The 18,349-nt window shown below is 39.9% G+C and overlaps 1 protein-coding gene across 1 annotated transcript in view; it reads right to left on the reverse strand.

Moving 5' to 3' along the window:
- spred1 (sprouty related EVH1 domain containing 1) overlaps window positions 1-18,349 on the reverse strand; it is an 85,620-nt gene that overhangs the window by 20,895 nt on the left and 46,376 nt on the right. Inside the window, exons 3-4 of the mRNA XM_043697998.2 lie at window positions 14,838-15,006; window positions 3,997-4,046 (exon numbers count right to left, since the gene is read on the reverse strand). Coding sequence (XP_043553933.1) covers window positions 3,997-4,046; window positions 14,838-15,006 — 219 coding nt within the window. The remainder of the gene's footprint in view (window positions 1-3,996; window positions 4,047-14,837; window positions 15,007-18,349) is intronic.

An 18,349-nucleotide genomic window follows, 5' to 3' on the forward strand; every position in this document is an offset into this window, starting at 1 on the left:
AGGAAGGCATGCTTGACCAATCTTTTAAAGAGTTTTTTAAGAACGCAACTAGTAAGATGGATAAGGCAATATGAGGTCATAGAATCATTGAATCATACTGCACAGAAGAAGCTCTTCAGACAAATCAGTCTGTACAGCCAATAAGACAATAATACCTACACTAATCCCCCTTTCCCACCTGGCCAGGCCAAGAAGCAGACTTATGAAGAGGTCTTGCGATCTGCCCACACCCCTCCATAGTTCAAGAGTGTAGAACTGAAGTGCAACCAAAAGCAACGGGCCTTCTTTTTTCTTCTTGGTTCTGCTTTTTGTTTTTTCCTTAAAACTTAGTTTCTAATGAGTCTGTTCAGAGATATTACTATATACCCCTAAAGCATTGGGACTTGAATCTGGGTCTCCCGTTTCAGGGGTAGGGACACCACCACTGCAAGAGGGTCCCAGGCATTTAAATAGCTGAGGTTCTATCCATGGGTGGTCTCAGCTAGCAGCTGAACACAGTGATCAATTGTGACAGTTTAAAAATGTTCACCTATTCTTGCTAATCAACCTATTCAAAGATGTTATTACATACCCCTAGAGCAGGTGGGACTTGAACCGTGGCACACCTGGTCCAGCAGTAGGTATACTACAATTGCACCTACCAATTGTGCCAAAAAGGGTTCAGGCGATGAGTTCCAGCTGGCAAGGCCACTGCCTGTTACCAAGGAAACTCATACTCGATAAGCTTACCAGTAGATTAGTTAGTGATTCGCCATAGGCCTTGTAGAGGTTATTACACATGGGTTGAAGATTGGTTAAAAGATAAAAAAAGAAATAAATGCAATTTGGTTGGGTTGGGAAGCTGTAGTGAGTCTCAACTATTTCTTGTCCATGTTAATGACTTAGTGTAACACTTCAACATTTGCTGATAACAAAGTTAGGTGGCAAAGCAAGAGCCAAGAGGGATGCAAATAAGCTGCAGAGGGATACACAAAAGGTTGGGCAACTGGATAACAACATGGCAGATGCAATGTGATGAATTATGAAACTATCCAGTTTAGTAGGAAAAAACTTTCGAAAGCAGAGAACTTTTGGAATGCTGAGATTGAAAAATGCTTTGTCCTCATACATGAATCATAAAGTTAGCATGCAGGCACTTCAAGCAATCAGGAAGGCAAATATTGTTTTCATTACAAAGGAATTAGAATCTTCCTACAATGATACCAGGCATTGGTGGAGCTACACTTGGAGGGATGTGTGCAGTTCTGGTCTCTGTGCTTAGAGAAGGAATTTATTGAGCTTTTTCGAGGGGAATTAATGTTGAGCTCCTGTTAGGGGGAGGTTATTCTGTGAGGAGAAAATCATTAGCTCCATAGTCCTAAAGCTCTAAAGAATGCTGACAGTCATAACATATAAAGCATCTTATGAATGACACTACATTATGCAAGTTCTTCCATTTTCTTTTCATTTTTGTAAGGTGTCATTTTCAGTGTTAAATTTACTTTTTAAAACAAAAGCCTTCTCAGGAAACCTGTGCCAAATCCAATGATTGGCCCACAATCCACAACAGCAAAATACAAGGCCAGCTTGGAATTCACCCACAATAAAGATGAGTGCAAAGAGTTTCCTTTAGATCCTCGTTACCTGAGCTCAACCAAATCCTCAGTCTCATCATCAAAGCTGAAGGAAGGATGGAGAAGGAGTTGCAGGGGGAACTTATCACAATGACAACTTGGGAAGAGGTTGAAAATGCTCATATTTTTATAAAAGAAAAGTGAGAGATTTTCCAGGTTGCAGAGTGAATTGTCCTTTGAAACAATTCCTATCCCTATTCTGCTGGAACTAGACCCTTCCCTTTCCTTAAGTATCTATAACTTCACCTAGCTTAACATCTCTCAGTGCTTTCACATTGCGACTTTCCTCCCTAATGCTAACCCTCACTTAAAAAGAAACTCCATCAATTCATTGCTCACTGACATGCCACAAGCCCTTGTTCAAGACTCTGAAAGTTAGCAAACCTTTCTGTCAAAGCAGCCATATAGCTAGGCATAAGACAAACCCCTCTTCTATTGTGTTATCAAGTTTTAGCACTTTTAGTACCTTTGCCATTATTATAAAATGACAGACAGCAGGTTACTTTCTTTGTATTTTAGAAAATTAAAAAACTGTTTTAATCTTTCTGATCATGATGATGCTCACTGGGTTATGGAATTGGTTAAAAATGAGAAAGAAATTAAGTTACATGGTTAAAATATTGCATACCATTTTAAAATGTTTCTTCCCCTTCTTAAGGCAATAATTTTAAGGTAGATGATATACCCTCAGAAGTAGAGATTACCTTTGTCTGCAGTGCAATCCATTGAAATGAGTATCCTGCCTGCCTAAAGCAAAACCACTTCAGACTGTGTTATTAAATCATAGGTCTTTCAAATTTTTGGTGCAGTACTGGACAACCTCACATTGACAAAGGAGTCAGACAAAACATTGCCTAGGGCAAAAGAACAAAGTTGACAGTTTTAGACTGATATTTTGCCCAATGTATTACTCATCTTTCCTGTGCCTACAGTCAGAAATCTTAGAAGTTCCATTTTAGTTTCAGCCCATCACAAAAGATTGCTGGCAGTCAGCTGTGCCAAAACACCTGCCCACAAAGCTTATTTGTGGTTGCATTATGAAGTGGAAATCTCAATTACCTTCTCGAATAAACCTAAGAACTCTGTGCATCATTTCTTTTAAAATCTCAAGGGAGAACAAAGTAAGTAACACTAATCATCATCGAAGTTGGTTATTTAATACACATCATTTGCTAAGTTTTCAAAGAATTTTGTAAAATGAAAATAATGCAAACTGTCAGGAAAGTTATGGATGAATCAATAGTCTGACACAGTTTAAAAGCTGCCTGTTATCCATTGGCGTACCATAGGGAGCTTTTGTCTACCAATATCTATAGACTTCTGCCAACCATAGATTATTTTTTCAACTCCAATGCAGCTTATTATTTTGCTTTCTTGCTGCACCTAATATAATGCAGCTTATGTTTTCTTGTCAATTTTTTCTATTCCCGAGTGGAGCAACTCTTGCTGGGGTTCAATTCTATAGGCACTCACTGGATACCTTGCTGGATAGCACAGGTTTCCAGGATTTCACAATATTCATCTGACTCTTGAATTGATATCATAATTCTATCAGAACGTATGAAGATCCACTTTGACAAGTCTGTCCTTTTCAGTATGAAATGGCAAGATTTTAGTGATATCCTTCCCTTTAATCTACACCAAATATGCCAAAAACATATTATGTGACATATAAAATTGGTTTAATTTTTTTTAACTGAACATATTCAGTCGGCTTTAAACCTTTCAAAGCTTCTAAAAATACATTTTACTCGCACTTTATGAAGTAGGTTTACAAAAAATCACATACACTTAAACAAAAACCTGATGTTTGCAGTAATCAGCTTCAATAAACCATTTATGGATAAAAATTGCAAGCCTTTGCAAGGTTGCAGATCAAGGTTTCGAAGCCAAAGATACGGTAACATAACATATGCAGAAACTAGCAGTCAAGTCTTCCAATTTACCATAATTTTACTTTTACAGCATTTGTGCTTCTGAAATCCTATATTTCTACACAGCATTAGTCTCATGTACATATCCATTATTCCTTCAGTACATCTATTCAAAGGACTGACGTTTCCTCCTACACAATGCCAGTGGTAGATTTTTAAAGAAGGAAAATTACTGCGAGGCATTTAAAACCTTTACTTGAATGGCATTTAAAAGTCTTAATAAACCTTAATGCCGGAGGAAAATGAGCACTCAAGCTACTTGGTCATTATTTAATGTTGAAATATTCATTCTCAATCCACCAAATGAATGGGTTCCTTCTGAAGTTGCACCACAATATGTTAGCTTCTCACTGTCAACACAGAGCATATCTGGCAAGTACCTGCTCTGGAATACTTTGTCAGAGATGACCTAAACCAAATCATTTTACACCCTCCTTTGTGCTACTTACTTGAAAACCATCATCAGGAACTGCTGCTTCATTGAAAGTTTCTTGGCAACCTGCAGACAAATAAAACATTGATACTATCAGATTCCAACTTATTTCACCACACCTGTCGTCATTCTTTGAAATTTATAATAATAGTTTTCAATTAGATCCACTCAACCGTGTTTTAAAAATTATTGTCTGGTGGGGTATGTCAGCTAATAAACAGACAATGATGGTGGATAAAATCGACAGCAACCACTATGTAAAAGGCTGCTGGTATTTACGTTTCTGTAACTTCGTTTACTGACACTTAAGCGCAGATGGAGTTTTACAACAATCGGTTAACAGTTTCATGGTCACTCGCTGACACTAGCTTTCAATTCCAGATTTTCTTAACCAAATTGACATTCCAGCAGCTGCTTGGTGGGATTTTGAATGCGTCCCCAGGACCTAAGACTGGGCCTCCTAGTCCAGTAAGATGACCACTAGACTACCATTCACAATTCACAATTGCTACAAGAAGGTAGAATTGATAAAATCTGTGAAGAAAATATTGATGACCCAAGTCAGAAGAAAGATTTCGTGCAGTCTAACAAGAAGCTAATGGAGGCTTTGAAATAAAAACACATAAGAGTTAAAAGGTTACTCCAGTTTAGACTAGATTCCCTAGTGTGGAAACAGGCCCTTCGGCCCAACAAGTTCACACCGACCCTCCAAAGAGTAACTTACCCAGACCCATTTCCCTCTGACTAATGCACCTAGCACTATGGACAATTTAGCATGGCCAATTCACCTGACCTGCTCATCTTTGGACTGTGTGAGGAAACCAGAGCAGCTGGAGGAAACCCACGCAGAAACGGGGAGAATGTGCAAACTCCACACAGACAGTCGCCCAAGGCTGGAATCGAACCTGGGACTCTGGTGCTGTGAGGCAGCAGTGCTAACCACTTGGGAAGAGATAGTAGCAATGTTGGAGGAATTTGACAAAGCCTTATTTCTTTATTTTAAATTAAGTTGCACATCAGACCAGAAGTAAAATCATACAGGATGCAGAATCATTCCAAGAAGTTCAAAGTTTTGCACTACACTTCTTGCCTTTTGTGTAAAACATGCTTGAGATTCTCCTTTTTGGGATCTTGCATTGGGTATTATAATGTTGTTAAGATAAGGAGACTGAAACCTGTTTGCAACATTACGTCAACGAAATGAGCTAATACTTCCATACTTTCCAGGAAACTTCAAAGTTTCCTTCAACATGCAGAATGGTGACAGTGAAGGAAGTTTGATTGTCTAATTAAACGACAACTTTTAATAGTTAATTCACATGCAGAAACCTCTCAGCTTTGAGCAGTCATGTTGTGAAGAAATTTAATACTGAACTAGCGTGGGTCAGGGACAAAGAGAAAACAATAAGAATCGTAAAATCCCTACAGTGTGGAAACAGGCCCTTTCGCCCAGCAAGTGTACACTGACCCTCCGAAGTGTATCCCACCCAGATCCATTCCCTTTTTACTCTACATTTACCCCTGACTAATACCCCAAACTTACATATCCCTGAACACTATAGGCAATTTAGCATGGCCAGTTCACCTAACCTGCACATCTTTGGACTGTGGCAAGAAACCGGAGCACTCGAAGAAACCCACATAGATATGGGGAGAATGTGCAAACTGCACACACAGTTGCCTAAGGCTGGAAAAGAACCCAGAATGAACTGGTGATGTTTCATCAGTTTGGCTCATCTGATTATTTGCTTTGTCTTTGATTTAGTGGCAACATAAAGTAGTATTTAATGCCCATGCCTAGTTGCTCCAAGGTAATTAATAGTCAACTGCAAAGACAGAGGCTGATGTCACACATAAGGGTGACTGGCCTTTCACTGATAATATTAGTAGCCTGTTTGGATTTTTACAATAACACACCTTATATCCGATGCTTGCTTATAAAGTACGGATTCATTAAATTCAGTTTCACAACTTGATATATGATATGTAGATATGAACCTTGGTTTTCTTGTGAATATAGTTTTTGGTGGGTTATGTTAAAGTTCTGTACTTCAGTTTTGGATGAAACAAAGAGACAATAAATCACATCAACACAGTCCATCAAATGAATTGGTGCGACGTGACACCTTTAAGTTTTTTTAAAAATCTGCATGACTCTTCTGTGAGTTTTCTTTTCAGTTGTAACGTGATATTTACTTTTTAGTGAAAACAAAAGTTTAGAAATCTGGATTCAAAGTTAACTAAATGCTCAGAAAATACACATTTCATCTGGATCAAGAACCTCATGTCCTGTTTTTTTTTTTAGCAATTTGGCTATTCAGCCAACTTCATCTGGGATGGTTTTTATAAATTCAAAGGGTCTAGGAAAATATAAGGAAACCTGATTTCATACAATTACTTGCTATCCAGTGACATATAATGGAAGAACCATCTGCACGAGACAGAACTGAACTAGACAGTGCAGTAAAACAGTGCTTGTCAGCAAGCTAAATTTATATATGGAGAACTGCCACGTCAATAAAAATGCCAAAAAGAAGGATAAGAACAGAAATATGGATTACTAGTAGTTTGGATGTACTGGCCATAACTCACATTAATAACAAGCAGAAAATGTTTGACAATTAGCCTTGTAATGAAAAAGATTCCTACAAACTTTCTTTACCCCAAATAATTTTGAAACTAAGTAAAAAGCACTTGTTAAGGGGCAGGGAACCATAATATAAACATCCATCCACAAACCAACATCTACGAATTTTAAAACCCTAAATATGTTGTTTTCCATTTTGACATCTAACATTCACATACCAAGAAAAAGCACGCATAATGTTTAACTCTTTATTTCAAACACATTGCAAGAATATTTAACATTTCCCCATCACCCACTAAAATAGGTTAGCTTTGTTACATTCAAGCTATAAGTCAGCGTCCAAAATGATGTAGCAGTAATACTACCAGAGTAATAATCCAGATAATAAAAAAACTAATGCTCTGTCAATCTGGAATTCAAATTAGTAGTTGATGAAATTCAAATTAATGAAATATGGAATTGAAAGCTAGTCTCAGAACTGGTGACCATGACAACTATCATCTCTGGTTATAAAAACTCATTTGGTTCCTTCAGGGCAGGAAATCTGTCTTCCCTACCTGGTTTGACCTACAGTGATGTGGTCAACTCTTAACTGCCCACGACAATGGTCAACTAAACCACTCAGATCAAGGGCAATCAAAAAATGGTCAAAAGATGCTGACATTTTCAGAAGTGCTAATAGTTCATAATTCATTTGTTTTATTTTCATCATTGAGGAAGGAATAGTTCAACATAAACAAAACTACCTCCTAGCAGAGCAAAGAAACCAATTAGAAGGCAGGTTATTGAGCAGAATAAAAATGTTGTTTCATTTGTTATTATTAATTATTCTGTTCATTTAATATTCTGCAACATTGCCTTTAACCCAGCATTTACGTTAAGGGAAACAAATTATTAGTTCTCCTGCGATCTGCTGAGCAGCTAGCCATTCTCTACATCAATTATTACTTGCAAGGGTACTTTTCGCACCAATATGGAGTGTATCACATGACAGCATTTTCACTGGGAAATAATTTACATCTAAAACTAAGCAAGCAGAAACACACAAAATGTCAACACCCACATGACAAAACAAGTTAAAAAGACACGCAGGATGCCTCTGCAACACAGCTGTAAGTGGTTGAAAGCCTACGGCAAAAGATTCAGCTTTTATGATCTTAAATATGTTAGGTTCCCCTTTGAAAGTGAACATACATATCTGAAAAAGCACAGCTACTGAAATGGCAGCTGAATACCAAATGTGAGCAATGTTGCATTTATAAAAATTGCCAATACTGTTGTTGGAAAACAAAAAGCTTAACTTTTATTTTAGAAAGGAGCGACATATATATCTGACAAGAAGTCCTTCTGTGTGGTTCCACTCTGACCAGACACTTTTTCTTCGTATATAACACGGGTTATATACGTTACATGGGAAGATAATCCACACTGACAGCTAATCCTTATTAGTAAATTAAAAGTATGGCTAAGAGCAGTAGAAATTATCTTAATGCTTTCTTATTTGAAGTTCCTCTTCAGATTTTAATTTTAAAAAGGCACTAGTAACTTTCCGGTTTGGTCAAGATTAAGCTGGCCTGTTGAATACCAATTGTAATCATTCCTTCTCCAACCTTCTCAGGGAAATTAGGGATGAGCAACAAATGCCTGCTTTGCCGACAATGCTCAGACCCTATGAAAAAAAAAGAAAAGTCGTAATACTTCAGCTTTCAACTCTTTCCCTCCCAGCCACCCTTTCAACAAACTATCATCTTTCTCCTACTGATTTCCAGCTCAGATTGTGGGTTAGGTTGTAAGTTTGATCGCTGAGTTGGTAGATTTTTTCCTCAGACATTTCGTCATCATGCTGGGTAACATCATCAATGAGCCTCTGATGAAGCGCTGGTGTTCTGTCCTGTTCGCTATTTATGTGTCTTGATCTGTTATAGTGGGTGATACCACTTCTGGCTCTTTTTCCAAGAGGTTGGTAAATGGCTCCAAATCAATACGTTTGTTAATGGAGTTCCAGTTTGAATGCCAGGCCTCTAGGAATTGCTGTGCATGTCTTTGTTTAGCCTGGCCCTGGATAGATGTAGGAATTCCTAGAGGCCTGGCATTCAAACAGGACCTCTATTAAGAAACATATAGATTTGGACCCCATTTACCAAAACTCTCAGAAAAAGAACTGGAAGTGCAATCACCCCCTACAACCTTATGCTTTCTTATTTGAAGTTCCTCTTCAGATTTTAATTTTAAAAAGGCACTAGTAACTTTCCGGTTTGGTCAAGATTAAGCTGGCCTGTTGAATACCAATTGTAATCAGACCAAGACACATAAATAGCAAGTGAGAAAAGACACCAGCACTTCATCGGAGGCTCACTGGTGATATTACCTAATATGGTGACGAAACGTCTGAGAACAAATCTATCAGCTCAGCGAGCAAACCTACAACCAGATTAATGTGTAAAATTAAAGGACATGATTAGGGGTAGAGCAGTAAAGTGAATAGAAAGTTGGTTAGCAGCTAGGAAACAAAGTAGATAAAAGTTCGCCTTTCTGAATGGCGGGCAGTGACTACTGGGAGACTACAGGGATTGGTACTAGAACCCCAGCTATTCACAATATATGTTTATGATTTATATCAGGGAAATAAATTTACTATCTCAAAATGTGCAGACGATACACAGCTGAGTGGAAGTGTGAGCTGTGAGGAGGATGCAGAAATGTTGCAGTGTGATTTGGACAGGCTGACAGAGTGAGCAAATGCATGGCAGATACAGTATAATGTAGATCAGTATGAAATCATCCACTTTGGTAGAAAAAATGTGAAGCAGATTATTATTTGATTGGCTGTAAATTGAGAGAGGACAATGTTCAATGTGACATGGATGTTCTTGTGCACCAGTCACTGGAAGTAAACATGTAGGTGCATCAGCAGTTAAGAAGGCAAGTTGTATGTTGACCTTCATAGCGAGAGTATTTGAGTACAGGAACAGAAATGTCTTGCTGCAATTATACAGGCCCCACATGGAATATTGTGTGCAGTTTGGTCTCTTTATCTGAGGAAGAATGTTCTTGCTAACGATTGCAGGACTGATGTATGAGGAGAGATTGAGTCAGTTCGGACTGTATTCACTAAAGTTTATAAGAATGATAAGAACAGGACTAGAGAGTTAGATGCAGGAAAGAATGCTCCCGATGGTAGGGATGTCCAGAATCAGGGTTTGTAGTTTAAGGAGAAGGGATAAAGGACTGAAGGGAAGAAAAATTTCTTCACCCAGAGAATGGGTGAGCCTGTTGAATTCATTATTCCAAAGTGATTGAAGCCAAAACTTTGTGTGCTTTCAAGAAGGAGATAGATATAGCTCTTAAAAGAGTCATAGAGATGTACAGCATGGACACAGACCATGCTGATCAGATATCCTAAATTAATCTAGTCCCATTTACCATCATTTAGCCCACATCTCTTCCTATTCAAAAACCTATCCAGATGCCTTTTACAAGTGTAATTGTACCCTTCCACCCAGTACCCTTCCACCGACACCCTCCTTCGACTGACCGAACTGGTCCTCACCCTGAACAACTTTTCTTTCCAATCCTCCCACTTTCTCCAAACAAAAGGAGTAGCCATGGGCACCCGCATGGGCCCCAGCTATGCCTGCCTCTTCGTAGGGTATGTGGAACAATCCATCTTCCGCAACTACACTGGCCCCACCCCCCATCTTTTCCTTCGCTACATTGATGACTGTATCGGCGCTACCTCGTGCTCCCACGAGGAGGTTGAACAGTTCATCCACTACACTAACACCTTCCACCCCGACCTCAAATTCACCTGGACAGTCTCGGACTCCTCCCTCCCCTTCCTAGACCTTTCTGTTTCTATCTCAGGCGACCGAATCAACACGGACATCTACTACAAACCAACCGACTCCCACAGCTACCTGGACTACACCTCCTCCCATCCTGCCCCCTGTAAAAACGCCATCCCATTCTCCCAATTCCTTCGTCTCCGCCGCATCTGCTCCCAGGAGGACCAGTTCAAAATACGTACAACACAGATGGCCTCCTTCTTCAAGGACCGCAATTTCCCCCCCGACGTGGTCGACGGTGCCCTCCACTGCATCTCCTCCACTTCCCGCTCCTCCGCCCTTGAGCCCCGCCCCTCCAACCGCCACCAGGACAGAACCCCACTGGTCCTCACCTACCACCCCACCAATCTCCATGTACAGCGCATCATCCGCCGTCACTTCCGCCACCTCCAAACAGACCCCAGCACCAAGGATATATTTCCCTCCCCTCCCCTATCAGCTTTCCGTAGAGACCACTCCCTCCGCGACTCCCTTGTCAGATCCACACCCCCCACCGACCCAACCTCCACTCCCGGCACCTTCCCTTGCAACCGCAGGAGGTGCAACACTTGCGCCCACACCTCCCCCCTCACTTCTCTCCAAGGCCCCAAAGGAAACTTCCATATCCGCCACAGATTCACCTGCACCTCCACCCACATCATCTACTGCATCCGCTGCAGCCGGTGTGGCCTCCTCTATATTGGGGAGACAGGCCGCCTACTTGCGGAGCGATTCAGAGAGCACATCTGGGCCACCCGGACGAACCAACCCAACCACCCTGTAGCACAGCATTTCAACTCCCCCTCCCACTCCACCGAGGATATGCAGGTCATTGGACTCATCCACCGCCAAACCACAACAACGCGACGGTCGGAGGAGGAGCGTCTTATCTTCCGACTGGGAACCCTCCAACCGCAGGGGATGAACTTGGACTTCACCAGTTTCTTCATCCCCCCTCCCCCCACCTTGTCTCAGCCGAATCCCTCCAGCCCGGCACCGCCTTCCTGACCTGCAGTCTTCTTCTTGACCTCTCCACCTCCATCCTACTCCGACCTATCACCCTCACCTTGACCTCTTTCCACCTATCACATTTTCAACGCCCCTCCTCCAAGTCCCTCCTCCCTACCTTTTATCTTCTCCTGCTGAACACTCTCTGCTCATTCCTGAAGAAGGGCCTGTGCCCGAAACGTCGAATCTCCTGTTCCCTGGATGCTGCCTGACCTGCTGCGCTGTTCCAGCAATAAAGTTTCAACAAATGTAATTGTGCCAGCCTCCACCACCTCCTCTGGCACCAGCCTCAGCATGCAAGAATTGTCACTCATGTTCCTTTTAAATCATTCTCCTCTCATCTTAATACTGTGCCCTCTAGTTTTGAACTGCCCTACCCTGGGGAAAAGGTCTTGGCTATTCACCCTAATCATGCCCCTCAATAATTGTATAAACTTCTATAAGGTCATCCCTCAATCTCTGACACTCCAGGGGAAAACATTCCAGCCTATTCAGCCTCTCCCAATAGTTCAAACCCTCCAATCCTGGCAACATTCTTGTAAATCTTTCTGAATCCTTTCTAGTGTCACATCTTTCCTAAGGCAGCGATACTGGAACTGAATACAGTATTCCAAAATGGCCTAACCAATTTCCATTACAGCCACAACATGATCTCCTATACTCAATGCACTGACCAACAAAGAAAGCACACCAAACACCTTCTTGACCACTCTACCTACACGACACTCCACTTTCAAAGAGCTATGAACTTGCACTCCAAGATCTTGCTGTTTAGCAACCCTCCCTAGGACCTTACCATGAAGTGTATAATGCCCGTAGCAAAATGCAGCACCTCATATTTATAGAAACTAAAATCTCTCTGTCACTCCTTGGCCTATTTGGCCAACTGATCAAGGTCCCATTGTACTTTACTGCCCATTACACCACCAGTTTTGGTGTCATCTGCAAACTTACTAACCAGTTCTATATATTCTCCTATATTCACATCCAAATCATTTATATAAATGATAAAAAAAAGCCAGCAGACACAGTAATGATCCTTGCAGCACACTGCTGTTCATAAGCCTCCAGTCCATAAAGCAACCATCCATCACCACTCTTTGTCTTCTAACTTCAAGCCAATTTGTATCCAAATGGCTAGCTCTCCCTGTATTGTATGTGATCTAATCTTGCTAACTAGTCTATCATGTGGAACCTTGTCTAACACCTTATTCAAGTTCATATAGATAACATCCACGCTCTGCTTTCATCAATCTGCTTCATCACTTCTTCAAAAAACTCAAGTTAATGAGACACGATTTCCTATGCACAAAGCTATGTTGACTATTCCTAATCAGTCTTGCCTTTCCAAATACTTGCAAAATCCTCTCTCTCAGAATCTCCTCCAAGGACTTATCCACCGCTGACATCAGGCTCATCAGTCTACAGTTTCCCGGCTTTTCCTTACCACTTTTCTCTATAATGGCACCATGCCAGCCAACCTCTACTCTTCTGGCACCTCACAATATTTTAGCAAGGAGTCCAGCAATCACTTCCCTAGCTTTTTGTGGCTAAAGATATTGACCTGGAGTGGTGGTGGGGGGATGGGGGGTGGTGGTGGGCGGTAGTGTGGAGGGGGAAGGCGGCAGGATTAGGATGTTGATGATCAGCCATGATGATTTTGAATGATGGAACAAACTCAAGGGATGAAATGGTCTACTCCTGCTCGTACCTTCTGTTTATATCTTTCACACCATAATCACAGCTCTCTAACAACAGTGTATAATTCTCAGGTTTTCAAATCTTAGCTCAATAGTCATTAAAATCTAGGCTATAAGTAGTCCTGAAATATTTAGTTTTACCAGAAGTAAAGCATACCCACGTACAAATTACTTTGAGATAATATAACTTCACTTTGTTGAAATAACACAAATTTAACATATGCAGTCTGTAATGGAGAAAATGTTCCAAAAACACTGAGAATATGGAAATGGATCTATTTTATTCATATCTTCTTCTTTCACATTATACAGCTACTGGGTCATGTTCTTCTGTGATGTTTAACCATTTATTTTACTTTCTCCCCAGCTGTTGTACTTTGTCATATTTTCACTTTATTTAGGCTTCTGTTTCATTGACTGTTTTCTAAATGATCTCTCTTCCTGCTCATCACCTATTCCCAATTGCTCAACATCTTACTTTTAACCCCTTCTGCCTGTAACGTTTTGCTACTCTCCAACAACAAAAATGCGTCCATTTATATAGCCATTAATATAGCATTCCAGTGTTAAAGGAAGGCAATCAGACATAGATTCTTCCATTTGCCTTGTGTTTTTATTTTTCAAAGCTTTTAAAACTTTACTGAAATTAATGTAGTAAGCATGTTCCAACTTCTGACAATATTTACACAGATAATTTTTTTTGCAGGGTATATAGAGGGGATTATATGGTATCTCTTTAAGTCAGGGGAAAGGACGAAAAAAATAGCAAGTGTAAACATAGGCAACAAGGAATTCCATTGCATTCAGAAGCACTCTAACTTTACATCATTCATCATTATTTTCGTCCAGCTGGCATACCTTCTCCCAATGGCTTGAGCAACTACAAAACTGGCTCTTGCTGCATTGCTGGCCTGCACAAAGTGCTCAGTCTGTCAACTACCAGAGACCTTGGCTTTCATTGCCTGCAAAAGTATTTTGCCTGTCATCTTAAGATTTTGTTTCCCTTTCAGGGTGTGTTCATCAAAATGCGCTTGTAATATTATTTGCTGTTAACTCTGATCTCACAAACTTGCATAGGTTTTTTTTGCATTAGATTCTGGTCAATTTAACACCATTTTACTTAACTTTTCATTTGTCTAATTCGTTAGGTACAAAGAATCATTGCATCCACCCCAATGGAACATCCCTCTGATTCAAGGTGATGGCCACCACTACTTAAATGAAAAACCTCACTCACCAGGGTCATCAACAGACATTCTTGCATGCTCAGTCCAAATACGCGCTCTCGATTTCTGAATCTAACTTTGCAGGTATTGACCAAATCATATGCAGTGTTAGATTACTGCAACACAAATAGAACAAAATGCTGTCTCTTGCATTTGCCTTTACCTTTTATCCATAACAGTCAGTAACTGCTGTGGTTACTTTCCATGCAGAGACATATTATCCGCAGGATTCTCAAAGTCGAACATGAATACCAACCCAAACGGGTGTTGCTTTTTAATTTGATAAAGGGAGAGATTTAGAAAGCAAAAGCCTTCATATTCATTCCCTCTGTTCTCCAAATATTAGGGATGCTTTAACTACTGAGTGAAAGGTTCAAATTATATTATAGCCCAACTTTGCTATTTCCAGAAATTTTGTTTTGCTCAAAGATATTCTACAAGCGAATTTTACAAGTGAGTCATGGTAGTGAATTGCTGAAACTGTCACTATTTACAAATATGAGTGTCTGTACCTTCTGAGATAGCTTCAGTAGCTCTGCGAATGCCACGGTCAAATGCTCTAGCATCAGCAGGACTCTGAAAGGTAAGTCCAAACTTTTTATCATCTATCTTCCAGTGGTGAAAAATAGGCGTAACCTTGTTGTAAACTAGATCCTTCTTCAGAGCACATTCCAAAACCACCTGCACATTAAAACAGCAAAAAGGATATATTTTAAAATTGTTTTATATACATTTGCTAACCATGTTTATAACCAAGAAATCAAACACTGTCAGTGTCTCTGTTTAAATTTTCTAATCCCAAGACATTCAGAAGTAGAATTTAAATAGTTGAAATAAAATAAATGCTCCAGATTGTGTTAAAGTGAATATCCAATTTAAAAGCATTTTTAAAGATTCCATATTTAAAAATATCAATTAATAGCCTGGACTAGTAATAACTTTTAAAAAGGTCAGTCTCATCAAGCATTCACTTTTTTAAACAACTTCCGTGAATATTAAAGTATCTCGTGCTGCTTCTGACTCCAGTACTTACTGAGATTCACCAAAATGGTCTTTTCTTTAAAAGGTCAGGCAATACAACACATGTTAGAGTTAATGTACATGTACCCAAACTGGTTCGTCATCAATGGCTATTTCTCCAACTTAACTTCAGATATGGCTGGAATGTTTCTTTAAGATTGTGCAATATTCAGCACCTTTCATAATTCCTCAGACACTGAAGCAGTCCTTCTCCAAATGGAGTATGACCCATACAACATCCAGGGTGATCCGCAGTAAGTAAGTAAAATTCAACTCACTCAGCTTGTCTATCTCCAACATAGAGATTTTAACCATTTTGTCTTGACATTCAATGGCACTACAATTGCTGAGATGGGAGTTAACTAGGAACTGAACTTCGATCAACCTTGTAAACACCGTGGCTGCAAGAGCAGGTCAGAGGCTAGGAATTCTGTATAACTCACCTCCTAATTTGGCAGGCCAGTCCACCATTAACAGGACACAAGTCAAAACTGAAATAGAGTATCCTCCACTTACCTGGTTTCATATGTTCCAACAATATTCAAGAAGCTCAATGCCATTTGGAACAAAGCAACTTACTTGAGTGGCACTCCAACTACCTTAAACATTTAGTTTCTCCACCATTGGTGCATGTATTTAGCACCGAGAAATTACATGATAAAAATGCTCCATGAGTCCTTAGATAGCACTTTCCAAACCCATGGCCTCTACCATCTGGAAGCAGTAAGGCAGCAGATGCATGGGTACACCACCACCTGCAAGTTCCCTCCTGACTTGGAACGATATTGCAATCCTTTAACAGTCACTGGGTCAAAATCCTGAAACCTTCTTTCTTAATAGCATTGTAGATCCACCTACACTCCAGTGACTTTGGCAGTTCAAGAAGGCAGATTATTTCTACATTCTCAAGGGTAACTGGGGATGGCAATAACACTCACATCCTGTTAGCAAATTAAAAATCACCATCTCCTCTTCATCTTAGAACAGTGACTTGATCATGACAAAGTTAAAAATCACACAAAACCAGGTTATAGTCCAACGGGTTTATTTGGAAGCACTGGCTTTCGGAGCACTGCTCCTTCATCAGGTGGTTATGGATGAAGGAGCAGCGCTCCAAAAGCTAGTGCTTCCAAATAAACCTGTTGGACTATAACGTGGTGTTGTGAGATTTTTAACTTTGTCCTCCCCAGTCCAACACTGGCACCTCCAAATTTTGATCACCTGCCTATTCTGTTTCAAATAGCTAGGAAGATATTACCTATCCTTGACCCCTTTTGACCCAAATCATTTGCTGCTTTTAAAATCTGCACTTTTGGGGCAAATTGCTTGTCTTGTTTCAGAGAATCGTGGTTGCATAAAAATGGAATAGGAGAAAATATGTCAATGGACACACTCTCCAAGTTTCTATTTTCTACCCTGATACTTCCATTACATAATTTCAGTTTAAATTTCTTAAATTTGACCCTTAATCAATCAATTTTACACAAGATTGTGTTTCTGTTCTTTTTGACATGCTTTCCAATTCAAATGGTGACCCCCCAACTCCACACAGTATTCTAAATCACAATACACTGCAGGCCATATGATTATTCTAGACTGCTATAAGACAAGGCTATAATTATGTCTTACAAAGGTTTCAAAATCCCAAAGCAAAACTACTTGCTTTTGTCTTTGAGGGGACAAAATAAACATCACAAGTCAACACTGAAGCCTCGCTTATATAACAAAAACATATCTATGTCATAAAGAGAGAAAGCATACCTAAAACATTGACTATGATATACCTTGAAGTATAAGTTAGTGGTGAAAGTCCAATATTAATTTTATATTTTAGTAAAAAGATTTCCAATTTTTTTAGAATGATTATTTGCAAAATTCATAATGAATAGAAGATGAATAGCCTAAGAAATAACTGTGACCTAGAGAAGTGGACTTTTAAAAAAAAATTACAATCCAGGGTGTTACACAAAATTTAAAATTAACAATATCTTCCAATGATATTCAAACTGGATTAAACATATCAATACGCTATACATCTGTAGGTAATTGATATCTACAGATATTAAAGAGAATCTTTTCTGGTCCAAATATTTTCAATTGTGTAAAATCATCATTGGCAAGGAGGAGGGGCTAACTGGGTTATTTTATGGCCCTCCTGTCCTTAACAGATGCGATTTTTCACACTTTTCATACTCATTTGCTTTCTTTTCTCTTTCAAAATAAACAGACATTTGTTCTCCCAAATCCATTTTTAAATGGCCTGAAACTGGTATGAGCTTGCTCCCTATTAGGTATTCTACCTGATGCAACAATACAATAATACAATGCAAAACAGCCCACTAAGTATACACTGATTCCCAATCTTTATTTAGACTTGCTACTTATTGCCCAGTATCTATCCCTCTATTCACCTCCCCTTCATGTGGCTATCGAGTTACTCATTAAACATTGGTAATGTGCCTATTTCCACCATCTCCACTAGCAGTGAATTCCAGGCACCCACCACCCTCTGTATGAGAAGCTTCCCTGTACTGCTCCCTTAAACTGTCCCCCTCTCATCTTTAATATGTGCCCTCTCATAAGTGACCTTTCCACCCTGGGAAAAAGCCTCCGACTATTCACCCTATCTATGCCTCTCATAATTTTGTTGACGTCTATCAGGTTGGCCCTCAGCCTCCATCTTTCCAGTGACAATAATCCAAGTTTATCCAATCTCTCCGCATAACTAAAACTCTCCAGATCAGGCAACATCCTAGTAAACTTTCTCTGCACCCTCTCCAAAGCATCCACATCCTTCTGGTAGCATGGTGACCAGAACTACACACAATATTCTGAAAGTGGCCCAACTAAAGATTTGTACAGCTGGACCACAACTTGCCAACTTTTATGTTTGATACTACATGTAATGAAAACAAACATGCTGTATGTCTTCTTGACCACCTTATCCACCTGTGATGTCATCTTCAGGGACCTGTGAACCTGTACGCTCAGATCCTTCTGTATG

Source organism: Chiloscyllium plagiosum, unplaced genomic scaffold (genome assembly GCF_037043375.1).
Source record: "Chiloscyllium plagiosum isolate Xiang-an unplaced genomic scaffold, Cpla_swu_hap1 HiC_scaffold_8, whole genome shotgun sequence".
Lineage (NCBI taxonomy): Eukaryota > Metazoa > Chordata > Chondrichthyes > Orectolobiformes > Hemiscylliidae > Chiloscyllium > Chiloscyllium plagiosum.